The 27,999-nt window shown below is 36.4% G+C and overlaps 1 protein-coding gene across 1 annotated transcript; it reads left to right on the top strand.

The window, feature by feature from the left end:
* The first annotated feature begins 57 nt into the window (after positions 1-57).
* On the top strand, positions 58-27,845 carry SLC25A31 (solute carrier family 25 member 31). The gene is made up of 6 exons (XM_015086612.3): positions 58-464; positions 9,939-10,066; positions 18,870-18,987; positions 21,560-21,714; positions 23,210-23,335; positions 27,521-27,845. The coding sequence occupies exons 1-6, from the start codon at positions 221-223 to the stop codon at positions 27,719-27,721; spliced, it is 972 nt and encodes a 323-aa protein (XP_014942098.2). The 5' UTR covers positions 58-220; the 3' UTR covers positions 27,722-27,845.
* The last annotated feature ends 154 nt before the right edge of the window (positions 27,846-27,999 follow it).

Genomic DNA, 27,999 nt, shown 5'->3' with positions numbered 1-27,999 from the left:
GTGTTGGGAGTCACGTGGCTGGTGCCAGAAGGCGGGAGGCGGTTGGAGGCGCCTGCGCAGCTCGGCGAATTCCCCCAGGCCCTGGCGCGCGCATCTCGCGGCAACCTGAGCGTCGCTTTCCCGCCAGGACGAAGCTGAAGCGGTTTTAGGCTTCCCTTCGTAGATTCTCTCAGGCTTTTTTCCTTGTGCAGCTGCCCATTTTTACCGCCGTCCTCCCACCATGCAGCGTGAACCTCCGAAGGGGAGGCAGGGGAAGAAGTCGGAAAAGCGGCTCTTTGACCCCGTGTCCTTCGGGAAGGACCTACTGGCCGGCGGGGTCGCAGCGGCTGTGTCCAAGACAGCCGTGGCGCCCATCGAGCGGGTGAAGCTGCTGCTGCAGGTGCAGGCGTCGTCCCGGCAGATCAGCGCCGAGTCTCAGTACAAAGGCATGGTGGATTGCCTGGTGCGGATTCCCCGCGAGCAGGGTGCGTACCAGAGGCCACCATGCCAACCTTTCCCGGTCTGGGTCAGCTTGTCAGAAAAGGGGAGAGGGGCGGGAGTGGGTAACTGCACCACAGATGTGCCTGTCCGTGATGCGTTTGTTTCTATACCGTTGACAGTTCAGTTTCTTAGCTAACCTAAGAGGCTCCCCTTTCCAGAGACAGGAAGGCCTGTAACGTGACCAGTCCTGGGTAGGAGAGGCCACCACATTCTCTTCTTTCGCTTAAGTTTCTCCTTCACATCGGGATTTACACCTTGCTGTAGTTGTGCCTAGGTCAGAAGGAAAATGGTTGACCTCCCAGGATTGAGGGAGATGCCATTAGGCATGTTAACAGGCGCTTTAAGTTGCTTAAATATTTGTTGAAATAATATTCTTAGAAGTACTCCAAATATGGTAGTGTAGGAGCCTCCCAATACTCTGCTACCTATTGAGTGAAAAGAGGTTCTGTTCATTCTTCAGAACTACTGAAGACCAGGGCTGAAACTAAAGAGGCATTCACCCGTGCACAAATTGGAGGAGGGTACCCCAAAACTCAGTAAAGACAAATGATATTTTAGTGCAGTATTTTAAAAAATCAAAGTTAATTTGAAAAATCCAAAGTGAGCAAAATATCAAAATTTTAAATAAAGACGAGAATAACATTACCAGTTTTTCTTTTTGTATCAGCCCTGCCTTAATTAAAATTATGATTTTTTTTTTCATTGTAAAGGTTTTTTTCCAGTGATACCGAAATGATTTCAAGGGATAAATAAAGCGTTTTGTTAACCATTAAATACCCTTCTGTTGCAGAATTGCTCTTAAGTTAGCTAAGTAGATAAGAGGATAAATTTATCAAAAATCTTCTATAAATCACCCATGTAGTTGTATTCAGTTGAAAACTCAACAAGAACTTTAAAAAGGCAATAGGCCTGTTTATTGTGTAGCCTGAACAAGGAGTGGCTTCAACTCCAGGGCCTGCCCTTTCTTCTACTCCTAAGTCTATGCCAGGTTACTCTCCCATGAGAAAACCATTCTCTCCCCAGAGATGTAGTTACAACTCCTCTAGGCCTGTTGGGTGTGGTATTTAGGGTGGAGTGGAACTGTTTTTTGTTTCTGTTTTTTTTTGTTTTTTGGGTTTTTTTGGTGTGTAACTCTTAAGGCATCATCTAAGCTGTAAATTTAGGATACTCACCTGGAGAGCTGAGCTCAGATCTTTCATAGTGTTTCACATTTCTCCACTCCCATTTGTAAGCTTCCCGTTTCCCCCAAGGTTTTTACAGGAAAGGTAGGAACCTATCTCCACTTGGTTTATATTCTAAGACTTCTTCACAGAAGTAGGGGACTCTTTATTATTAGCTAATCTGCTTTAAATATTTAGTCAGGTAAAGTTAAATATTCTAGTCAGGTTGTGCTGATCAGTGCTAATTTATTTTATATTTTAACTGTTTTAAAGAATATTTAAACCTAAACATATTCAATATGGCTCTTGTAAATTGAGATCATTCTAAATAGTATTCTAGTGCTTGCTTTCTTTACCCTCCAATGAGATGATCATAAGCAGAACTTTAAGATGTTTTATGTTCCTATAAACAAGGCCTTGTTATGAATACACACTCCATGGTATATCCTATGCTAAGAGACTAGTAATTCACAACAAGGATAATATTGCCATCTAGGGGCATTTTTACAAACTTGGAGGGAATTCTTTGTTTAGCACAAAGATAGAAGGGTATAATACATAATTGCAATGATATAAAAGGCAAAATCCAGGGATGCTAAACATTCTGCTGCTGTACATGGCCAGTCCTGTGCAACAAACACTTATTCTGCAACCTAAATGGCTCACTTCTCCCACTAGACATTCATGTAGTAGTAAAACCTGTTTATGATTTTCTAAGCTTAGAACCTAACTCTCATTTACTCATAAACACAAACTGTCTGGGACATAGTTTCCATATATACTGATTGAGTAATTCAACTACCTTGTGAGTAGAAAGACTATTGTATTTTGTTTTGTTAAGAATTGTACTGAGAGGGGGTGCCTGGGTGACTCAGTCCATTGTCAACTTCAGCTCAGGTCATGAACTCATAGTTTGTGAGTTTGAGCCCTGCGTTGGGCTCTGTGCTGACAGGTCAGAGCCTTGAGCCTGCTTTGGATTCTGTGTCTCCCTCTGTCTCTCCCTGCTTGCACTTGATCTCTCTCTCTCTATGTCTCTCAAAAACAAACAAACAATAAAAAAATTTTTTAAAGAATTGTACTGAAAGGTGTTCACCATTGTAAAAACTTAGTTACCAATTCTTGTGATATTTGATCACCACTTAAGCATCATCTTCATTTGTAACTACTGAATTCATGATCATTATATATACATATACACAAATATATTTATTAAGCCCTTTTAAAAGAAATGTTAATGGTATCTAAAGTATAACATTCATTATTAAGTGAAAGCAAGCATCTGACAATTTTGTGGTGTGTTCATGCCTCACCAATTTACTAATTAAAATGCCTATTTTAGGGGCACCTGGGTGGCTTAGTCGTTTAAGTGTCCGACACTTGATTTTGGTCCAGGTCATGATCGCATGGTTGTGGGATGGAGCCCCACGTCAGGAACTAAATGAGTGTGGAGCTTGCTTGGGCTTCTCTCTCTCCCTCTCTGCTCCTCCCCCACTCGTGTGTAAGCATTCATGGTGACATGAGCTTTCACAATGGTGAACAGCTCTCAGTACAATTCTTTCTTTCAAAATAAGTAAACATTTAAAAAATAAAATATAATCCCTATTTTATTTAAAATGCGTTTATTTTCTCTTCCTGTGTGGTAGAGAGGGCATTATATGGATTTTTAAAAAATTGTTGAAGAAGTCACAGTCTTTGACTTCTATTTCTAGATCCTAAAGGAAGTAATGTTAAGTATTTATTCTATATAGAGGACTTGAGCCTGGTAAGGTTGAGAATCACTAGGGTAGATCATTCTGGAATTTTACTGGGCAATGAAGTTCTGAAATTGTTATTTTCTGGAATTTACCTCCTGTCCCTTTTTTGAAAGTCAAGGCACATCCTCATCTCAAATGCTCTGAGGTTTCTCTTGTGTTTCATGTTTCCTCTAATTTTACTGATAATTTTTCCTTTCTTTAGGCAACATGAAATGAACTTGAGAGACATGAACCCATAAGGCACAAGTAGATGGTCTCTCACTATCTTCTTACTTATCTCTGCTTTCTTTCTACACCAAGGATAGATCTCTTCATTTTAAATCTCTGGACTTAGCTTTCAACATCTCTTTGGGTATCTTTCATACACCCTATAAGCTTTCCTTGGCTTGTAAAAGCTTCTGGATTTATCTTGACTGATGCTGTTCTTAAAGATTTATTCTATGCTTTAGTTGTTTGTGGGACCTTCAAACTTTGTATGCATACTCTTATTTAGTACTGTTTAAACCTTTATTACATGAAAAATTCATGTTATAGAAAATTAGAAAATATAAAGAATCAAAAAGTAAAACAACTCACCACTGAAATCCCCACAGGTAACATTTTGGTGTCTGTGCTATAATTTTTCACTGGGCACAATAGGCATATATGTAAGAATATTTTAAAGTAATTGTTTTTTAAAAAATTGTTTTATTTCATATATGGTAAACAAATATTTTAAAGATCTGATCTAGGCAGCTCATTTTTAAGCATCTACCAGATCTCTCTTTCCTCTTTTAGGAGTTTCTGGCTATGAGGTTTTTTATATCTTGAAGACAGTGGTTTGGGATATGGAAAGAAAATACTAGACATCATTTTAAATAAAATAGGAAAGTAAACATAAACATTACTAATATTTGGTATATGAATTGGCACTGGTATCTATGCTTGGGCCAAATGTCAGTTAGAAATCCTAAGACACTAAGGCATTCTGAAAAAAAGAAAATGAATTGCATACTAAAGAGGGGCTGACAGGCACCCTTTCTCAATTATTATGTAATAAACATAGTTTATGTTTGCTCAGTTGGATTTATAGAGACAAGAAGACTGTTTGAATATTTGAAAGTATCAAGAAGACTATTTGAAATATATATTCATGTACACTATTCTTTAACATTTTTAAAAATATTTTATTTTATTTTATTCTTAAGAATGAACCTCACCTCAAGGGTGCTTTGAGATAATAGCAAATAATGGTGTGAAAACATCATGATTAGCAAGATATCTAAATATATTGTTTAATTGTTCAAATGAATGCTAAGTTATTCTCTAATATCTCCTATCTAGAAGTTTTTTCTCCAACTGCCCTATGTAAATAGCCCTTCCTCAATCTCCATGTCCACATATTATTTTTGTTCTTAAAGCTACTTGACATATTTATCTGTTCATAGTCTGTCTCCCTGGTCTCTCTCCCTTAAAATATAAGCTCCATAAACCCAAGAAATTTGGTCCTTAGTGCTATCCCTAGCAGGTCCACTATGTACTAGGTACCAAATAAAAGGTTTTTAAATGAAGAATCTTTACATCCTTTAATTTCTATTTTGGGTATTTTTACAAATGTGCATAGCAGAGTAGTATAGTAGAAAATATATATAATCTTTTTAATGTGTACATATTTGAGAGTCAGCCTTACATAGTTTTTACTGATAGGCATATTGTCAAAACATGTAGTAGCACACCAGTCTAGAATATATATACCCAAACATGTTTAGCATTATCATGGCTTGGCTAATAAGTTGACCAGTAACTTTTTCTCATTTTCCCATCAGGTCTATATTTTAATTCTTTTGTTTGTTTCAAGTATTTACTTAAATTCCAGTTTATTAACATGCAGTGTAATATTAGTTTCAGGTGTAGAATTACATACACTACCCAGTGTTCATCACAACAAGGGCCCTCCTTAATACCCAACTCCCATTTAACCCATCCCCCCACCATGACTAGCTTTTTCTCGATAGTTGAATCTGTTTTATGGTTTGCCTCTCCTTCTCTTTTCCCCCAAGTTCATTTGTTTGTTCCATTTTAATTCTTTTATTTAAATGTGTTTTTTTAATGTTTATTTATTTTTGAGAGAGATTGACAGAGTGTGAGCAGAAGAGGGGCAGAGAGAGAGGGAGACACAGAATCTGAAACAGGCTCCAGGCTCTGAGCGATCAGCACAGAGCCTGATGAAGGGCTTGAACTCACAAACTGTGAGATCATGACCTGAACCGAAGTCAGGTGCCCCTGTTCCATTTTAATTCTTAATTATTTTCTCAGAATTAAGTTCATGATGGTTTTTTCTCAGCCTTAAATTTTTTTTTAAACATTTATTTATTTTGAGACAGAGAGAGACAGAGCATGAACGGGGGAGGGTCAGAGAGAGAGGGAGACACAGAATCTGAAACAGGCTCCAGGCTCTGAGCTGTCAGCACAGAGCCTCGCACGGGGCTCGAACTCACAGACTGTGAAATCATGACCTGAGCTGAAGTCAGCCACTTAACTGACTGAGCCACCCAGGTGCCCCTCTCAGCCTTAAATTTTGAAGAAATTATTTTTTTCTTAGCAATTAAGTCAAAAACTTAGATATTTTGTTATTAGCAAAGAAAGATACCACAATCACTATGTTTTTCCCTACCAATTTTGTGATTATATCTTAGGAAATTGCCCTTTTATTCTGTATGACTAGAGAGTATCAAAATACTCCTACATTTACATCATCCTTTTCTCTTGTTTTTTTCTGACCAAAAATACTGGTTTTTATCTAGAATGGATTATCTGACCAAAAAATACTATTTTTATCCAGAATGGATTTTTATAGAGAGGCAGTAGAAACTTAATAGATCTAGGTTTGGAGTTGGATTCTGGAATCAAGTCCCAGCCTTTTCCTCACCTTGTGACCTTCAGCAGTTTTTATTTAACCTATCTCAGCCTCAATCACCCCAGTTATATACTGGGTATAATAATAGTACCTACCTGATATGATAGTTGTGAGAGTTAAACAAAATCATGCCTGTAAAATATTCAACCATGTGTCTGTTGCAGTTAGTGCTCAATAAGTTTTAACTCTTTAATCAGTATGTATACTTCCCTAAATTTACAAGCATGTATTCCTGGTATTCATTTATAAAGGAGTATCTTTGATATAAACTTGCATTATACATAGAGTAGGTTTTTGTAATCTTTCTGAGGAAACTTACCTAGTGTAGGTACCTAGTGTACTATAGATGAATAAAACCCTGAAACCTAGCCCCCGGAAATAACATTCCTATAGAAAATGCATTCAGAATTTCACTTCGAGGTTTCTCTCCCTTTGCACTCTTAGCAGGGACACTGAAGTTCCTAAAAGCATGGTACAGCAGTGAAATGCAAAGAAAGGAATAAGAATAAAGTTTTTAAGGGTGATCTATGGAAAAAGATTAAAACAGGAGTTCTTAACCTGACACTGTAGCTTCAAGGAATCCATGAGTTCTGTGAAATAATGCAAAAGTATTTTATGTATGTGAGATTATATTTTTTTTCAGATATAACCTGTTAAGAGCTGCCAGTTTTCCTGGTATACTTCTAGGGATTTATTTGTTTCTAGATTTTCATTGAGACATTGGCCTGTGTTTTGATGAATTTTCTAGGTTTTTTTCATGCAAATGCAATTTTGCTAAAAAGGATGTATTCCTTTTTTTAAAAATTTAAATCCAAATTAGTTAACATATAGTGTAATAATTTCAGGAATGGAATTCAGTGATTCATCACTTACATATAACACCCAGTGCTCATCCCAGCAAGTGTCCTCCTTAATGACCCTCACCCCTTTAGCCCTTCCCCCCCACCCAGCACCCTGCCAGCAACCCTCAGTTTGTTCTCTATCATTAAGAGACTCTATGGTTTGTCTCCCTCTCTGTTTTTGTATTATTTTTGCTTCCCTTTCCTTATGTTCATCTGTTTTGTATCTTAAATTCCACATGAGTGAAATCATGATATTTGTCTTTCTCTGACCTATTTTGCTTAGCATAATACATTCTAGTTCCATCCACATTATTGCAAATGGCAAGATTTCATTCTTTTTTCAATGTTTATTTATTTTTGGGACAGAGAGAGACAGAGCATGAACGGGGGAGGGGCAGTGAGAGAGGGAGACACAGAATCGGAAACAGGCTCCAGGCTCTGAGCCATCAGCCCAGAGCCTGACGCGGGGCTCGAACTCACGGACCACGAGATCGTGACCTGGCTGAAGCCGGACGCTTAACCGACTGCGCCACCCAGGCGCCCCTAGATTTCATTCTTTTTGATTGCCAAATAATATTCCATTGTATCTCTATACCACATCTTCTTTATCCATTCATCAGTTGGTGGACATTTGGGCTCTGTCCATACTTTGACAATTGTTGATAGTGCTGCTGTAAACATTGGGGTGCATGTGCCCCTTCGAATCAGCACTCCTGTATCCTTTGGATAAATACCTAGTAGTGCAGTTCCTGGGTCGTAGGGTAGTTCTGTTTTTAATTTTTTTAGGAACCTCCATACTGTCCAGAGTGGCTGTACCAGTTTGCATTCCTACCAGCAGTACAAAAGGGTTCCTAAAAAGAATATTCTTCAGCCAACTGTAACAAACCTTTTTAATCATAAATCCAGTGCTATGTTATGCTTTCATGTTAATTTCCAGATGTCTTTCCAAAATCTTCCATTTATATACAATTCATTAGCCAAAGTTACAATCCTTTATACTGCTCTTAAATATGACACTGTTTTGTGAGGTATTAATTCAGACTATAATCATAATTATAGAATTATGACTAATAACTTATAATCTAAAACCCATAATATTTCAGTACCATTCAGCTGGGTCAACCATTTCCTAAAATTTTTTTTTTAATGTTTATTTATTTTTGACAGAGAGACAGAGCATGAGTGGGGGAGAGGCAGAGAGAGAGGGAGACACAGAATCTGAAGCAGGCTCCAGGCTCTGAGCTGTCAGCCCAGAGCCCGACACGGGGCTCAAACCCACACACTGTGAGATCATGACCTGAGCCGAAGTTGGACGCTCAACCGACTGAGCCACTCAGGCGCCCATGGGTCAACCATTTTCAAAATGACTATTAATATTTAAGGACCATGTATAAAATGGAAATTCTAATATCTTTGGGTATATGACACTTTTTCTAAACTCAGTTTTTTTTTTTAAACAAATAATTTTTTTTTCAATTTAAATCCCGGAGAGAGAAGGAGAGAGAGAGAGAATCCCAACCAGGTTCCGCACTATCACCACAGAGCCCAGTGCAGTGCTCTACCTCACGAACTGTGAGATCATGACCTGAGCCGAAATCAAGAGACGCTTAACCGACTGAGTCACTAGGTGCCCCCTTAGTTTTTAAGCTTTTAAAGCTTCACTTTGTGCATGTATAAAATGGGTACTGTAGGAGAGTCTATATCATAAGCATAATGTGGTGATTAAATGAAATATACAGCCTTTGTCCTGTGCCAGCACATACTAAGTACTTAGGAAGCACTCAGTACCATTACATGTTAAATGTCCTAGTAGAGACTGAATCAATTGTGAATACTCAGATTATTTCTTAGCTATTAAATATGTTTCTTAATTATCTTTGTGTAATTGCTTTATATGCAGTTTGGGACTCACCAAGATTCTTTTTTTTTCCCCCACAAAGCAGACTTTCTTATTTAGCAAATAAATACAACTTTCAGTTTCTGAACATCAGCCCAGTCAACAGAGATTATTTTCATTTGAATCTTTATCTTTAGAAGACTGATTCTGGGTATTCTCCAAGTTTGGACTAGAGGTATCCTATTCAAAGTAGCAGAATCAAACCATTGGACAATTTGTAATCTAGTAGACACAACTATGGCTACTTAAGAGATAGCCTATTGTATTCTAGATCAGTTCTGGATTTTAAAGGTAGTTGCGAATTATAGGGGTAACACAATGACTGAATTTTAAGGATTGGTCAATCCATGGAGATTTGAAGTGGGAAGATTATTGGCCTGGAAAGTTTCCTCTAACCTCTCCATCAGGCCTCTGGAGACTGCCTTGAATTGTAAATTGATCCCTTTTCTGGCTAGGTTCCAGAACATAAAGGTGAGGATACTTTAGACTCTTAACAGCTTTCTCATTCTCATATGTATGTATACAAACCAATTCTGTTCTAATAATAGGAATTGTATGTCATGATTTGGAAATGAGGCTAAGGGTTACTAGCTTCTCTGACAAATACTGGTGAGCTCTGTTTTTCTACTAGGAGAAAGCCCTGTATTCAACTGATAATACTTTCCATAGGTTTTGGGGTATTTAAGGCTTTTTATTGGAAATTAACAAAATTGGAATGGGGCACATGGAGTTAACACTGCCTGTTTTCTTCAGTGGATTCACACATAAACTTAATTTTCTCTCATGAGAAAGAGTATAAATTTTAGATAGTTCAAATAACTAAGTTTGTTAAAACTATGGGAATTTTTAAATAATACAAGTTTATATTTAGTATGTTTTTTGTTTGTTTTTGTTTTTGTTTTTTGGTAGGTTTCTTCAGTTATTGGCGTGGCAATTTGGCAAATGTTATCCGGTATTTTCCAACACAAGCTCTAAACTTTGCTTTTAAGGACAAATACAAACAACTTTTCATGTCTGGAGTTAATAAAGAAAAACAGGTAAGTACATTTTTTTAGGTTTATTTATTTATTTATTTTTGAGAGAAAGCGTGTACACAAGAGTGTGAACAGGGAAGGGTAGAGGGAGAGAATCCCAAGCGGGCTTTGCACTGGAGCCTGATGCTGGGCTTAATGTCACAAACCTTGAGATCATGACCTGAGCCAAAATCAAGAGTAAGATGCTTAGCCAGCTGAGCTACCCAGGCGCTCAGTAAGGACATTTTAATATCTATCATTTTCTAAGAAATAGTTGCATTTGTCTTAACCTGTGATATTTTACTTGGGGAGGAGATGCTAAAGTGGTAGAAGAAATAGTAATTAAGACATAGTAACTTTTAACATATCAATATGCATTATGTTATAGAAACTATATTTGAGAAACATAGAATTACATTTTTTACAAGTTTCTCTAAATCTCTTAACACGATTTTAATAACTAAAGGATCTTTTGTCCCAAGATAATATTTGTCTGAATAAGTGTTAATTTTAATATAACTTACATGGTATAATCACTGTTCTACTGCATTAGGAAAGTTCAGCAAAAAAAAGTAGTCAACAGGGGTTCCTGGGTGGCTCAGTTAGTTGAGCATCCAACTCTTGATTTTTGGGTCAGGTCGTGATCCCAGGGTCCTGGGATCAAACCCCACATCAGGCTCTGCACTGAGCATGGAGCCTGCCTAAGGTTCTCTCTCTTTCTCCCTCTGCCCCTCTCCCCAGCTTGCATGCATGTGTGCCCTCTCCCTTTATCTCTCTCCCTCTAATAAAAGGGGTGCCTGGGTGGCTCAGTCAGTTAAGCATATGACTTTAGCTCAGATCATGATCTCTCAGTTTATGAGTTCAAGCCCCGTGTCAGGCTCTGTGCTGATAGCTTGGATCCTGGAGCCTGCTTCAGATTCTGTGTCTCCCTCTCTCTCTCTGCCCTTCCCCCATTCACAATCCATCTCTCTCTCTATCTCTCTCAAACAATGAATAAACATTAAAAAAAATTTTAAAGCAGTGGACAGGTATGTATTCCTACATATCTGAGGTATTTAATTTCTTAAAGAAGTACATTGTTTCTTTTTTCTTTTTTATGACTAAGTCTCTAGTTGAGATTAAAATGCATAGGAAGAAAATCAAACAAAAACAGGAAGCAATAAATTGAAGGTAGAAAATTCTTTTTTTTTTCTTTTAGTTTTTGGTTTTTGGGGTTTTTTTGAGAGAGCACATGAAATCTTGAGCTGGGGAGGGGTAGAGTAAGAAGGAGAGAGAGAATTTTAAGCAGGCTCCATGCCTAGCGCAGAACCTGGTGCAGTGCTTGCTCTCACAACCATGAGATCATGACCTGAGCTGAAATCAAGTGTCAGACGCTTACCGACTAAGCAACTTAGGCACCCTCCCCCTTTGTTTTTTGAATTGAAAAAGTGCTTTTTCTTTTCAAGATAATCACTCCCTTGGTTATAAAATTTCAGTTTTAAAATTGCCTATTCATATGAGCTATATGTCATTTGTTTTGGTTTCTGTTTGTTTTGTTGCCTCTGTATACACTAAACCACCTATATTACTCTTAAGGTCTCCCTTTTAAATACCTTACAAAGTCTTCCCCTTGCCCTTACACAGTCTATCTTTGCCTTCATCCTTTCTCTTTTTCTTTTTCCCCCAACCAGCCAAAGCCAACCAACCAATCTAGCTGTCCTAGCAGATTCTTTTTATTTTTATCTATCTATCTATCTATCTATCTATCTATCTATCTATCTATTTAGAGAGTAGGAGAAAGGGGCAGGGGGGAGAGGGAGAATCTTAAATTTTTTTTAATGTTTACTTATTTTTGAGAGAAAGAGAGACAGAGACAGAGCACAAGTTTGAGACTCGGAGTCTCAGAATCTGAAACAGGCTCCAGGCTCTGAGCTGTCAGCACAGAGCCTGACGTGGGGCTCAAATCCACAAATGGTGATATCATGACTTGAGCTGAAGTTAGATGCTTAATCTACTGAGCCACCTAGGCGCCCTCTAGTGGGTTCTTTATAAAAGCAACTGTTTGTGGAATATTTGTTTGTTGCTGTCTTCTTTAATTTCCTTGTATATCCTTTATTCCCCTTTTTTCACAGTCTATATTTCATTAAGAAATGTTTATGGAGTACTTTGCACCATCTAATATGTAGTGGGAAATATAAAGGTAATGAAGAAAATTCTTTAGGCTTAGAATGTCTGGATTTGGATCCTGGCACTGTGTTATTTAGCTTTGTGGGTTTTTGAAAGTCACGTCTCTGATCCTTATTTTCCTCATCTAAAAATTGGACATAATAATACCTCCCTCATAATTGGTGAAGTTTAGATGACATTACTTATAAAGTGCTTATTATCATAGTACTGTGCTTGATGATAGGCACTCAGAAAAATATCCCTGTCTTTCTTAGCTGCTAGCTATAATAATTAGAACTTTTCTTGACTCAGAACCTGTATCAGAGGTCCCCAAGATCACCTTCACTTTTAGTGATTAACTAGGACTCAGAGAACACAGAAAAGCTATTATGCTCATGAGTTGGTTGTTTTTTTTGTTTGTTTTTTTTTTTTTACAGCAAAAAGGATATAGTTAAAATCAACAAAGGGAAAAGGCAGATAGAGTCTGGGAGAAACCAGATGCAAGCTTTTAGTGGTCTTCTCCTAGTAGAGTCACATGGACAGCACTTAATTCTCCCAGTAGCAATGTGTGACAATACACATGATGTGTTGTCAAATAGGATTGCTCACTTGAGCATTGGAGTCCAGGATTTTTTGGAGAGATCAGTTGCATAGGCAAGGAATGTGAGTGTCCTTAACTACTCAGACTCTAGCCACTACTCCCTAACCCAAGAGATCAAACTCATATAAGTTAGCCCAATGTTCCGAGCATACAAAACAGGTGTTCACCATAAATTCACATATTAGCATAAACTGTCTGGTGTGGCCCAAAGCCTAAGGCTTTCTTTCATACAAAGAAACTAATCAGAATTTTCTAAGGGCTTAGATGTTATCTTGAAGAAACTGGTCAAGGATGGGTCCTGAAGATCTCAGTATATAAATGGTTTGGACAGTGCAGGCCTGCTGAGTTAAGTCTTTACTGAACACTTCCCACCCCACCTCCCCCAAAAGATAATTTCTGTAAGACTAAGCCAAATGGAGAATTTAACTCCTGAGTTAACCAGAATATTTGTTACTAACATCTATTCCTAGCAGTATAAATAACATCTCATTACAAGTTTTAAAGTTAACTTTGATCTTTGCTAAGTATTTATAATAAATTTCAAATTATTAGAAATTGAGGTAAGAACATCTTTAGTATTTCTATAAAGACATCCTATCTTATTTATATTGTAAAGGTATTCAGTCACACGTAAGAATGTAATATGTATTATTTACTAAATTTGGATATTAATAACCCTTTTACTTCTGACTTTGGACATCAAAATTTTATTTCATCTTTGCCCACCCCTCTAAAGTGAAGAAGAATAATTAAAATAGAAAAATCAGTATTTTTGGTTTTTTTACCTGGTTTTAAAAGAAGTAGGGAAGATAGAAAAAACAAATATAGTATATGAGTTTAAAAGTGATTTTTGTGGGACGCCTGGGTGGCTCACTTGGTTGAGTGTCTTGACTTCGGCTCATGGCTCGTGGGCTCGATCCCCTTGTCGGGCTCTGCACTGACAGCTCAGAGCCTGGAGCCTGCTTCAGATTCTGTGTCTCCCTCTCGCTCTCTGCCCCTCCCCCACTCGTTCTCTCTCTCTCTCTCTCTCTCTCTCTCTCTCTCTGTCTCTCTCTTTCTCTCTCTCTCTCTTTCAAAAATAAATAAACGTTAAAGTGATCGATCTACCACAATGAGATAGCACTACACACCTATCAGAATGGCTAAAATAGTGACAACCCCAGATGTTGGTGAAGATGTAGAGAAGCTAGATCATTCCTATATTGCTGGTGGGAATGTAAATGATAACTGCCACTCTAGAAAAGAGAACAATAGTTTCTTACAAACTGAACATGTGCTTATCATACATCCCAGCAGTTATACCCTTGGGCATTATCCCAGAAAATAAAAACTTACATTCACACAAAAACTAGCGTGCACATGTTCACAGAAGCTTATTTCATAATAGATCAAAATCTAGAATTAACCCAGATGTCCTTCAACAGGTGAATAGTTAAAACTATGGTACATCACACCATGGAATACTTCTCAGCAATAAAGAGAAACAAACTGTTGATAAAACATATATTGTATTATCCCACTTAGGTATCTAGAATAGGCAAATTAAATTCGTAGACAAGAAATAGAATTAAGGGGCCAGGAGGAAAGAAAATGGGGAGTTTTATCTAATGGGTACAGAGTTTCTATTTTGGGATGATGAAGTTCTGGAAGTAGAGAGTAGAAATATTTTTGATATTGTGAATGTACTTAGTGTCACTGAATTATACTCTTAAAAATAGCTAAAATGGTAAATTTTATGTTACATATATTTTACAACAAATTTTTAAAGAAGAGTAAACTTTTGATACATGCATGAACTTTGGATGAAAGAAAACAATCTTGAGTTATTTGTTCTGTGATTCCATTTATATAAAATTCTTGAAATATCAAAATCATTGAGATGGAAAACATATTAGTGGTTGCCAGGATTGAGGTAGGTGGCTGTGGCTGTAAAAGGATAGCATTGAGGGATCTTTATCATGGAACTGTTGACTGGTGATGGTCACAGGAAACTGGATATGTGATAACACCGAATAAAACTAAGTACACACACAAATGAATGCATGCAAAATGGGTGAAATCTGAATAAGGTCTAAGTTTTTATCAATGTTGATTTCCTCTACTGTAGTTATGCTGAATACTACCATTGGGGGAAATTAGTTGGAGAGTTTACAGATTCTCTCTGTAATCTGTAACAGATTCACACATTACATTCTGCTATTGTTTTAAAATAAAAATTTTTTTAAAAATAACCATTGTGGGGAGCTATGCACCTATATTGAGCTCAGCTCTATATTGTTTCATTGAATGTTCCCCTCACCTTTTGAGGTATTTTTATCCTAACTGTACAGGTAAGGAAAGCAAGACTCAGAGCTGAGAGCACTTGACCAAGTCATTTGTTCAGGTCTTCCTCGCTCCCAAATTCAGATTCTTCAATTGAACTCTACTCCTCTCTGAGCTAAGGTGACTAGACTTGGTGAACCTTAGCTGAACCTGGGTACAGAATGTTTCTCTGCCCCCTTTTAGCAGCTTCCAGCACAACCATCAACAGGGAAGATTAGAACTTCTCCCAGCTTTCCTTCATGCCCAGACAAGCTCTGTTAGAAAGAACTTTGGTTCCAGGGCATTTGTTCTTCAGTGCATCATTGAGTCTGGTCACACAATATCTATTTGTCAACAGTTGAAAATAAACAAGATTGGGGCACTGGGGTGGCTCAGTCAGTTGAGCATTCAACTCTTGATTTTGGTCATGATCTCAAGGTTCATTAGTTCAAGCCCCACATTGGGCTCTGCCCTGACAGCACAGAGTCTACTTGGGATTCTCTCTCTCTCCCTCCTCTTTCCTCCCCTACTTGTGCTATCTCTCTCTCGAAATAAAAAAAAATAAATAAACTTGAGAGAGAGAAAAGAAACAAGATTATTTTCCTCTAGAACCTTCAGATTATTTCATCTTCTTGTCTAAACCTGATTCCTCTCCTTGCCCTCTCCTTTTACAATATAGTAATATCTGAATTTATTAATTTATAATAACTGAAACCCTCATTTAAATCAATAAATTACCTCCTCTGGGTCTATTTTATTTTCAAGCTTAACTAGCTTAATCTATCCCTCTATAGATTTTGTTACACGAACACTTGCAGGATTATCATTCAACATAGATACTTCTTTTCTCCTCCTTGCTTCTTTCATTCTTCCCTCCTTCTCTCTTTCTTTCTTCCATCAGAAGGTTGGCCACACTATTTATCCATGTTGTGTCTGTCTGTGTCATTTTTTCAAAGGCCCCACTTCCACTGTCAGAAGTATCATGGTTTGGATAATAAATTATATGATCATCCACCCAGAAACACATCAGTCTGCCTTCCTAAGATCCATGCATGTTTGACAAATACTTTAAACCACTAACAGTGTGTTTATACATAGGTGATTTTTATTGGAAGAGGATCTATAACTTGAAACAGTCTCAAAAAAGACAAAAAAAGAGCTATTTAATAACTTTTCCATTTTTGTCCTTACTGCTAACTGGCATGGAACTGTAAAGTCACATTCCCAAGAAATAGACTCTGGCCCTGTTCATCTTTTTCTACCAGGTTACAGATTATCTTCTAGATTATAGATTAGCTACCTTGGGGTCAAATGCAATCTCCTGATCTAACTGTCTCTGGGTGATTAGGAAACAGGGCTACCCATACAAAACTTAGTAAGTTTTGCTGCAAAGGAGCCATAGGGGTCTGAGGATAGTATGTGGCATTCCTAGTACCTCATTAAACAAATATTTATTGAATATATTACTATTATTCTGGGTAAGGTCCTATGACTTGTATTGTGAAATAAACAGGTAAATTCAGAATCCTGGCATCAGGGCACCTGGGTGGCTCAGTTGGGTGAGACTCAGACTCTTGATCTCGGTTCAGGTCATGATCTCATGGTTCCTGGGTTCAACCCCCACATCGGACTATGTGCGGGGAGGGGATTCTCTCCCTCTCCTTCTGTCTCTGCCCTGCCCCATGGATGTGCACATACACACTCTCTCAAAATAAATGAATAAACATTAAAAAAAAATTCTGGCCACAAAAAAATACAAACAACCAAAATGTCCATGAACTGAAGAATGGATAAATAAAATGTAAATCCATATACTGGAATATTATTTGTCAATAAAAAAGAATGAAGTGCTAATACTTGCTACCACATGGAAGAACCTTGAAAAACATTATGTTAAATGAAAGAAGCCAGTCATGAAAGACTATCTACTGTGTTATTCTTTGTGTAGGAAGTATCTATAATAGACAAATCTATAGAGACAGAGAGGGGCTTAATGGTTACCTAGGACCCAGGGAGATGGGTTGGATGTGGAGTGACTGCTAATGGGTATAGCATTTGGGGTGATAAAAATGTTCTAAAGCTGCTGATGGTTGCACAGTTCTGAATGAATATACATACTATCAATCCATTGAATTGTATGGTGAATTTATATTGGTAAATTGTATTATATTTTAATAAAGCTGTTAAATAATAATCCTGACTTCAATAAATTTATAGTCTGTAGGAGGTAAGATGAGTACAAATACTTACAAATAGAATAAAGTGATTGTAAATACTATTTAAGTGAGAATCTGGAACATGTTGACATATTTTACATACTGGTCATAGGATTCACCTTTAATTCTCTGAGAGCTGAAGTATATGGAGAGAGAGAGATGATTACATACAGTTTTGAATGGGTTTGGAGATCAGAAGTTTCATGGAAGAAGTTGAATTTGAATTAGAGTATAAATCAGTAACTTTTGTATTTAAAAAAATAGGAAAAAAATGATGGGAAGGTCCTTCTAGGCCAAGAGTTCCAAAGCTGTCTGAGACTTAAAACTATTGTTAGAAATAAAAGCCAGAGAATAAAGCAAAAAACTGAACCTGACTAGAATATTATTCATTTTAATGTATTTTAAATGGTTACAGTGGCCTTGGACCCTAGGTTTTCTATAACCACTCCAATTCAAATATTCTTTTCTTCTCCAGTAAGCTCTAGATGTTAAAAAGAAGTTTACTGGACCTAAGCAGGGCACATTTTAAATGTTTATCAAAAAGAACCTCAATAGCTTAGGGCACCTGAGTGGCTCAGTGATCAAGTCATGATCTCACAGTTCATGAGTTTGGGCTTTGTGTTGGGCTCTGTGCTGATAGCATGGAGCCTGCTTGGGATTCTCTTTCTCCCTCTCTCTGACCCTCCCCCGCTTGCATATGCATGCCAATGTACTTTCTCTCCAAATAAGTAAACTTTAAAAAAAAAGAACCTCAATAGCCCAAGTGAACCAGATCAGTAAGGCCTAACTTACATGCCACTCAACTATATTATAATTGGTTTCTGCCAGTTTTCATGTCAGCAGTTGAACGTAATATATTTTTGAGCTGTTAACTTTTGAGCTGTTTAATATCAACTAAAATTACAAAGTGAAATTGTGGCATTATAAAGTATTATTGCCCCCCCCAATACCAAAAAAGAATATAACTAAAGCCTCCATAGGTACCTATGTTAGCCATAGCTAACACTAATATTTATTTATTCATTGATTCATTGATTGATTCATTCATTCATGTATGTATGTTAGAGCACCTGTGTGAGCAGGGGAGAAGGGCAGAGGGGGAGATTGAGAAAATCATAAGCAGGCTCAACGCTCAGCGCAGAGCCCAACATAGGGCTCAATCCCCCAACCCTGGAATCATGTGAGCCGAAATCAAGCATCAGGTGCTCAACAAAGTGAATCACCCAGGCGCCCCTTAATACTGTTATTGACAAAAAATTTATATAGTCTAAAGAGATAATTATCTTATGTGGCCTCTTGTTAATTTGGACTACTTTTGCTGGAGGCCATTAAAATGTCTTGGAATTTCTGTGTATCAGCATTTAAACTGTATCTCCCAGACTACCTGGAAAGAAACAGGCTTTGTGAACATGAAGGGAAATATTTTGCACAATATGATATGCATTATCATGGATGTTTACTTTATAAAAGCATTTTGAAAATCTGACTTTTTAACCTTCATAAAAATAAAAATTTTAAACAGATTCTATAGTTTAATAACCACTTTTTAATTAATATGTTTCAGTTCTGGAGGTGGTTTTTGGCAAACCTGGCCTCTGGTGGAGCTGCTGGAGCAACATCCTTATGTGTAGTTTATCCATTAGACTTTGCCCGAACCCGATTAGGTGCTGATATTGGAAAAGGTATAGAATTTTCAAAAATACTACTCTTCCTTATTTGCGTTTTGAGTGAAGTATTATTTATTGTAGAGTTATACTGTAGCAACGTGAAATACATTCTAAAAATCTTATCTCAACCAAATGGTAGAATAATAGGGCCTAAAGATTACTACTTTTTTCTTTTCCCTCAAAAGAAGGAAGGAGAAGGCCATTACTGCAGTAACAAAAGAGCAGATATGAAGATGGCTCGTAACTTCCAGTTTTTTCCTAGAGAGCCATCTCTTAGATCCCTCCCTGAATTTATTCCTGTTTCAACTATGGCTCCTCTCTAGGTTACATGTACAGTTCTAATCCCAGAGATTCCCTTTGCCTCTGTCCTTATTCATCATACCTTCCTCTGTTTTTGTTACACTCTTATTTTGGTAGATATATTCTTATATAGTCTCCTGAGCTTTTTGAGCAGATAGGAGATATATTGGGATCTTGAATGTCTAAAAATATCTCTGTTTTTACCCTTTTACTTAATATTTGACCATATTTACAATTCTAGGTTAAAGTAACTTTCTTGGGGCGCCTGTGTGGCTGAGTTGGTAAGTGTCCGACTTCAGCTCATGATCTCGCGGTTTGTGGGTTTAAGCCCTGTGTCGGGTTCTGTGCTGACAGCTCAGAGCCTGGAGCCCGCTTCAGATTCTGTGTCCCCCTCTCTCTCTGCCCCTCCCCTGCTAGTGCTCTGTCTCAAAAATTTATTTATTTACTTACTTAATGTTTATTTACATTAAAAAAATTAAAAAAAAATAAAAATAAAGTCACTTTCACAATTTTGAAAACATTTCTCTGGACTGTTATTTCTAATATTGCTCTTAAGAAACCAATCTCTTAACTGCCGATCCTTTTGTATGTGACTTTTCTTTTTAATTACCTTTTGTCCCTAATGATCTTGACATTTCACAATGATACATCTTTGTGTGAGGCTTTTTTCTGCAGTTGTGGAAGAACTGGCCCCAGTAGGGGCTATCAATTGGCCCCATTCAGTCTGGAGCCTTGTGTTCAGTTCTGAGGATGGCAGAGGAGTAAGGCACTTGGCTTCTTGGGGGTGAGGTTTTGAGCATTCATATGTTACATTGCTTTCACCTCAAGAGCAATACTCTAATTTCTAAGTCTTTCTGAGGTTATTGGGGTAAAACAGCTTGCTTTTCTCTCTGCAAGAAAGTAAGTTTCAACTTTTTCTGCTCTACTGAGTGAGTTACCACTCTTCCATCTCCTTTCCATCTTGCTGATATTTGTGGATTTCATTCTGTGTCATGTACTGTTCTTGCCTATATACCTTTAAACCTGTTTTATTCTTTTATTACCATTTTAGTAGAATTTCTCAAAGCAAGAGATTCATTTGACAAATACTTATTGAGTACCTCTGTGATCAAGGCCCTGCCTCAGATATGAGATTAGAGACACACATATAGATACCCCACATAAAACATGGAGCTCATGGTACATGGCCCATGTACCTCATGGTCAAGGGGAAAACACAAGTAAAAAAAAAAAAATGAATAAATGACTAAAATATACTGTCATTTAGCAATAAACGACATGAAAAAATATTGAGGGAGCAGGGAGTGACATCAGTTTTATATAAATGATCAGAGAAAATGTCTCAGAAGGGGTAGCAGTTTGAATAAAGATGAAAATATGAGTTCCAACTATCATGTTTAACTGGCAGTCCAAATTTTCTTGTTATTGCTAAGAAAGTGAAAAAAAAACTCTTATTTTTAGTTCAGTTCTGTAATATTTTTCTCTCAAAATTGGGAGAATTTAGTTTATTTTGAAAGATTATATTCTATATACATATTACTTTAAAATATTGTAAAGGAGTTCTAGGTGAAGGGAAAATAAAAATGAAACCAGCAAACACTAGAAAAATATGATAATTCATCTAAACTATTAATCCTTAAAATTGCTAGTTCTTGGCTTTGTCTTTTTGCTGTGTCTGTCTTTCTGCTTTTCAACTTAAGTAAGTTGTGGAGTATTTTTATTTTATTTTTCTGAACCCTAGTTAGTAGCTTCTGGTAATTTTGTTGAAATGTTTTAGGCAAGTCAAATTGGTTGAAATATATTGCTTTTATTTGCTTTTTTTTTTTTAAGTTTATTTATTTTGAGAGAGAGAGAGTGTGTATGAGAAGGGGAGGGAGAGAGAGAGAGAGAGAGAGAGAGAGAGAGAGAGAGAGAAAGAAAGAAAGAATATCCCAGGCAGGTTCCAAGCTGTCAGCACAGAGTCTAATGTGGGGATGGATCCTATGAACTGTGAGATTATGACCTGAACTGAAATCAAGAGCCCAACGCTTAACTAACTGAGCCACCCAGGCACCCCTAGATTGCTTTTATAAGAGATTAATATTTTCAGTTAAAATATTTTAAGATACTATTTGAAATATTAATTCTCTGTAAACAAATGAGAGGATTTTCATTTGTGTCCTTTTTTATTAGAAAGATTTCTAAATGGCAGTTTCAGATCATTTAAGTCTGTAAGATTAATTACTTTGATTAAAGTGTTTATCTGATATGTAACGTTGCTAATACATTTTAAATGGTTTTATTTTAGGTCCTGAAGAGCGGCAATTCAAGGGTTTAGGTGACTGTATTATAAAAATAGCAAAATCGGATGGAATTGTTGGTTTGTACCAAGGGTTTGGTGTTTCAGTTCAGGGCATCATTGTGTACCGAGCCTCCTATTTTGGAGCATATGACACCGTTAAGGTAATTTGAGGCTTTAGCTGCTGTATATTAAATACCTGGTTTGTTTCTTTTTATTGTTTTAATGAGTAGTTTGTTCAGCAGATATGTTTACTTTTAATTATGGAAATGAAAATAAATGATGAAATAAGAGACATAGAATTTTGTTTAATCATGACTTTGCCATAACCTTATTAAATTATAACTTGATTATGGATCTCACTTTACATATAAAGCATAAACCCAAACATTAAGTTTTTGTGCTGTTTGCAACTGAACAACTCACTGTATATTGTGTTACAAATAGAAAACCTGCTAATTAGGCTTACATCATAATCAAATCTTTAGCATATAGAAAGACACCTTCTAACAGGTTTTCTGATTTTACATTCACTTTATTATCACTTATCATAAAGTAGGAAAGAGGAAGATTGTAATTATAGCTACCATTTTTTGAGTTACTACTTAGTTCTAGGAACTTTGTTAAGTGTTTTCTTGCAATTTCCTAGGGTAGCTTTTAATATCCCCATATTGAAGATAAACAATCTAGAAATCATTAAGTAATTTATGTTAAGTGGCAAAAATCCCATGTTCTCAGTCACTTCCAAAAGGAAGCAATGAAATTAATATCAGTATTACTTACTAAATAAGATGAAGACTTCAGAGAAATTTTGTTTTACATATTGTTTCTGCTTTCCCTCATTAGTATAAATATAATTGTTGAAGGTCATTTTTTTTTTGAAGTTTCTTTTGAGAGCGAGCAAGTGTGAGTTAGGGAGGGGCAGAGAGGGAGAGAGAGAGAATCCCAAGCAGGCTTAGCACTGTCAGCATGGAGCCCAGAGCCTGACTCAGGGCTCCACTTCATGAATCATGAGATGGTGACCTGAGGCAAAGTCAAGAGTCATGACGCTTAACCGACTGAACCACCCAGCAGTTCTGAAGGTCATTTTTATTGTGGTCTGGACATGTTACTTTTAATTTGGTGTGTATTTTTTAGACAGATTAAATTAATGGAAATTAACATGCTTTTATGTATGTTTATTTAGTAATGGAAAATTTTATGTGTGTTCTTCCTCTGCTTTTCTCTATCATCACCTGTAGTAGTTGTGAAATGTAGGAGTGTTTCTTCACTAGCTTAGAGTTTTAAAGCTGCTTATCAAATACTGTTGATGATAATATCAGGCATTCTTTAATTTTTAACTCTATGAGGAAGAGCCATGGAAGAACTTTTTTGGTCACTGGCTGCTATCTCTCCTAGTGTTTGCCATTAATAACAAATCTCTGATAATAGCAAGTATGCTTTTTTTCTTTCAGGTATGCTTTTAAAGTGAAGCCATGTAGGGCATACTTCTTTCTTATTGATCTCCTAATATTAATCTTTCCACATTAAATCAAACTGTGTTTTGTTGCATTTGAAGTATAATTGAACCCTCTCTCATTATAGGAGTTACTCTTTGACTTAAGAATTTAAGGTATTTTGGAAATTTAGATGGTTACTTGACATGTTTTTCTTTTCTAGGGCTTATTACCAAAACCAAAGGAAACCCCGTTTCTTGTCTCCTTTTTCATTGCTCAAGTTGTGACCACATGCTCTGGAATTCTCTCTTACCCCTTTGACACAGTTAGAAGACGCATGATGATGCAGGTATTATATTATTATTTGTGAACCTAATTGAATTTTCTAATATCTTTGCTATTCAAATATAAACTTACTCAAATTTTAGAGAAATTGTGGCCGAAAGGCAGGATGTCTGTTTTATTTACTAAAAATAAATGTATGATGTGTTCTTGTATCCTTTCTTATCTCCAAACAAACTTCATCCAGCAAAAGTTTCTTCCTCTTTTGTTATCAAAATAGAAATTCTTTCCACTCCTATAACATATCTGAAAGGTGGAGGGGGATGGCAGGGATTGGAGGAGGATGGCACAGATTGGATGAGTATGTCTATCTTAAATGAATATTAGGTTAAGTGCAGTAAGCCCTGTCACAAGCCATTGACATGTTATTATTTGTTGTAGTATATTTTAATAAAGGAAATAATTTTTAACTCTGAGGATGAAAACTTGTTTTAATGATCTATGTTCTAAATATAAATCTCCAAATCAAAATTTTGGTACATCCAGCTTATTGATGTTACTTGCTACATTCATTTGTTTAGCAAATATTTGAGTGCCTAATCTATGCTACGTTATGGTGACACAAAATAAGGTAGAATCTGCTTCCAAATTAATAGCATAGTATTAAATGCATACAGTTAATGGTATAAATTGAATGTGCATAGGTTCCAGGAATGCAACAGAGGGATGGATATCTAAATATTTAAAGTGATCAGATGTGACCCCTTGGAGAGCTAAATGTCTGTAAATAGATTTTTTTTCTCTAGATAATGAGAGAACATTCTAAACAGAGGAGGGGAAACATATGTAGAGGTATGGCTTGAGAAGTAGTTCAGTATACCTAGATGATAGGTTTCATGAGGGCAGTTAAAAAATAATGAGCCCAGAAAGCTAGAATAGTAATAGAGTGCTTATTGTGTCCCAGATACTGTCCTAAGCATTTTGCACTTTAACTCATTTAATTGACAGAACAATGCCATGAGGTGTAGTTACTATCATTATCTTCATTTTATGTCTACAAATCCTTTAGGCCACCTGAAAAAGTAAAGCATACCTATTATTACTTCACTCACAGACTATTTTTACTCCTGTGTTTCCTCTTGATATATCTAGCTGTAGTTTAATACATTGAAAAACTTTTTTAAATGGAAAGTTAATTTGCATATAGACTATGGATTAGGTAAATAGTACTGTATCAATGTTATATTTTCTGATTTTGATAACTGTACTTTGGATATGCAAGAAAATATTCTTATTCTTAGAAAATACGCATAGAAGTGTTTGAAGGTAAGGGACATGATAATCTGCCACTTACTCTCACAATAATTCAGAAAAAAATTGTGGGTGTATGGAGTTTTAAAGCTTTTTTTTTTTAATTTTTATTTATTTTTTGAAACAGAAAGAAGAGGCCGTGGAGGGGCATGGAAAGATGGAGACAGAGGATCCAAAGCAGGCTCTGCACTGACGGCAGAGAGCCCAATGTGGGGTTTGAACTCATGAACCATGAGATCATGACCTGAGCCATATTCGGACGCTTAACCAACCGAGCCACCCAGGCACCCCTAGGGGTTTTAGGTATATGTGTGTGTATTGCTAGAACTGCCATAACAAAGTACTAGAGACTGGGTAGCTTAAATGATAGAAATTTATTTTCTCACAGTTCTGGAGGCTAGAAGTCTGAATCAAAGAGTCCAGCAGGGCTGATTTCTTCTGATGACCTTTCTCCTTGGTTTATAGATGGCTGTCTTTTTCCTTGTGTCTTCCTATGGTCTTTTTTCTGTTTCTCTTCTGATAAGGATGGGCAAATTGGATTAGGCCCTACCCTAATAAGCTCATTTAATCTTAATTACCTTTATAAAGATTCCATATCCAAATTTAGTCACATTCTGAGGTACTGAGGATTAGGACTTCAGTATATTAATTTTGTGGGGACACAGCGCAGCCTATAATAGTACTCTTTAATTTTTGTATTTTCATTTATATTCTACAACTTTGTTAAACCCTATTACAAATACTAGTCTATATCTACACTCTGAAGTTGTATTTTTTTAAATGTAGGTGTATATCTGTGAATAATACTGTGTTTCTTCCCCTTATCAATTCTTGCACTTTAAAAAAATTTTTTGGTGTTTATTTATTTATTTTGAGAGAGAGAGAGAGAGACAGAATCCCAAGCAGCCTCCATGCCACCAGCACAGAGCCTGATGCAGGGCTCCATCCCACAAATCGTGAGATCATGACTTGAGCCGAAACCAAGAGTTAGCCACTTAACCAGCTGAGCCACCCAGGTGTCCCAATTCTTGCACTTTTTATTTCCTTTTCTTGCCTTTCTGCACTGGCTGAGACTTCTGTTTTAGTGTTATACTAAAGAAGTAATAACTGTCAACCTTTTTTTGCTAATCTTATGCCTTTATTGAATTCTTCAGTGTTACATAAATTAATGTTAGCTGGGGGAACCTGCGTGGCTCAATCATTTCAGCATCTGACTTTGGCTCAGGTTCGTGAATTTGAGCCCCACATCAGGCTCCCTACTCTTAGTGCAGAGCCTGCTTCGGATCCTTTGTCTTCCTCTCTCTCTGCCCCTCCCCCATTCATGTACATGTGAATGCCCTCTCTGTCTCTCAGAAATAAACATTTAAAAAATAAAGTAAATTTGTTTAAAATTTTTAAAAATGTTACCTGTGGGATTTTGTAGTTATCCTTTATCATATTATGGCTGTTCTTTTCTGTTTTGGGTTGTAGTAGTTTTTAATCATGAGTGGTGGTCATGTTTTTCTATATCTATTAAGATGATTTCATTTTTTATATGTTAACCTATTATATTACATTAATCTGTTTTCCAGAGCTAAACAAATCTTATCTGCCTGGGATAAACCCAGCTTGGTCATTATGTATTATATTTCTAGCTGGGTTTGATTTGCTAGTTTTTGTTTAGGAGTTTTGCATTTTTTCAGTGATTTGGTCTTGTAATTTTTCCTTCGTGTACTGTCCTAGTCTAATTTTGATACCAGGGTTATGCAGGCCTCATAAAACATGTGGAGTCTTCCACTTGTTCTCTTCTCTAGAATAACTTCCATAAGATTGGAATTAAATGTTCATTGAATATTTAGTAGGGATCACATTTGAAGCCATCTGGACACATGGTTTTCTCTAAGAGAGGATGTTCAGCAACTAATTGGATTACTTTAATGAATTTCATGTATTATTCCAATGTTTTATTTTTTATTCTGTTGGTAAATTATGCTTTTTTAGGAGTTTGTCTATTTCTTCTGAGTTTTCAATTATCATGAAATTGTTTGTAATATCATCTTGCTTTTTCTTAATCTCTGGATCATCTGCAGTGATGTTACATTTGATGTTTCTAAGAAATTTAGAGACTTTCTTGTTTTTCCTCAAATAGTGTTTCTAGAAATTTTTCAGTAAAATATTTCAAGTAAATAACTTTGACTTTGTATACTTTCTGTTACATTTATTTCCTATTTCCTTTATTTCTTTGGGCTGTGTTCTTATTTCTACTTTCTCTAGGTTTATTTTCTAAAAATGTTTAGATTGTTCATTAATTTTCAGCCTTTCCTTTCTGATATTTCAAAGTCATTAATTTCCTTATAAGTTACTACCCAAGCTTAATTTTAGTTAAGGAGTTTGGTAGTTATTATGAGGCTTTAAATATTTTCTCAGATGTGTTTTTCTTAATAGCCAAACATTTGATATTTTTCTAGTTATCTTTTTTGCTATCGATTTCTCACTTAATTGCAAAGTAGTGAGAGGGTAAATCATAGTATGTGATGTCATCTTTTGAACTTTGTGAAGCCTAACATATGGTCAGTTTTCAAGATGAGAATTCTCAAACCACTGGGTACAGTATTCAGTATATGCCCATTGACTCAACATACTTACTCAATACAGTGTTAATTTAATCTATCCTTAATGCTGAAAAAAATATGTCTTCAAATGAAAGATATTGGGCCACCTGGGTGGCTTGGTTGAGCAGCTGACTTTGGCTCAGGTCATGATCTCACAGTTCGTGGGTTCGAGCCCCACATCTGGCTCTGTGCTGACAGCTCACAGCCTGGAGCCTGCTTCCATTCTGTGTCTCCCTCTCTCTCTGCCTCTCCCCTGCTTGCTCTGTCTCTCTCTAACATACACATTAAAAAAAAATTTTTTAAAGACGAAAGATATTAAAATGACAAATTATTTGTCTTTCTTTACATAGAGTGGTGAGGCTGAACGGCAATATAAAGGAACTTTAGACTGCTTTGTGAAGATATACCAACATGAAGGAATCAATGCATTTTTTCGTGGTGCCTTCTCCAATATCCTTCGTGGTACAGGGGGTGCTTTGGTGTTAGTACTATATGATAAAATTAAAGAACTCCTTAATATTGATATTGGAGGTAGTTCATCAGGAGATTAAATTAAGAAATGCATATATTTAAGTTGTTAAACATACAAATTATATAGCTGCCATTTGTATACAATTTGATAGTGTGTTATTACTGTCAGTATTTTTTAGAGTACTAATTCTACAATAAAGCATATGCTTTAAAAATCAGATAAATGTGGGTTTCCTTCCTACTTACTTAGACTCAAACTCAATGTGACATTTTACTTATAAGTAGTATGTTATTTCAGTGTTTAAAATTCTTTTCTTTTATGATGAAAAATTAAAAAGTGTAATGCTAAAATCTAAGA

This window comes from Acinonyx jubatus, chromosome B1 (genome assembly GCF_027475565.1).
Source record: "Acinonyx jubatus isolate Ajub_Pintada_27869175 chromosome B1, VMU_Ajub_asm_v1.0, whole genome shotgun sequence".
NCBI lineage: Eukaryota > Metazoa > Chordata > Mammalia > Carnivora > Felidae > Acinonyx > Acinonyx jubatus.
The sequence above is the reverse complement of the archived record's forward strand: the minus strand, read 5'-3'. Positions and strand labels throughout refer to the sequence as shown.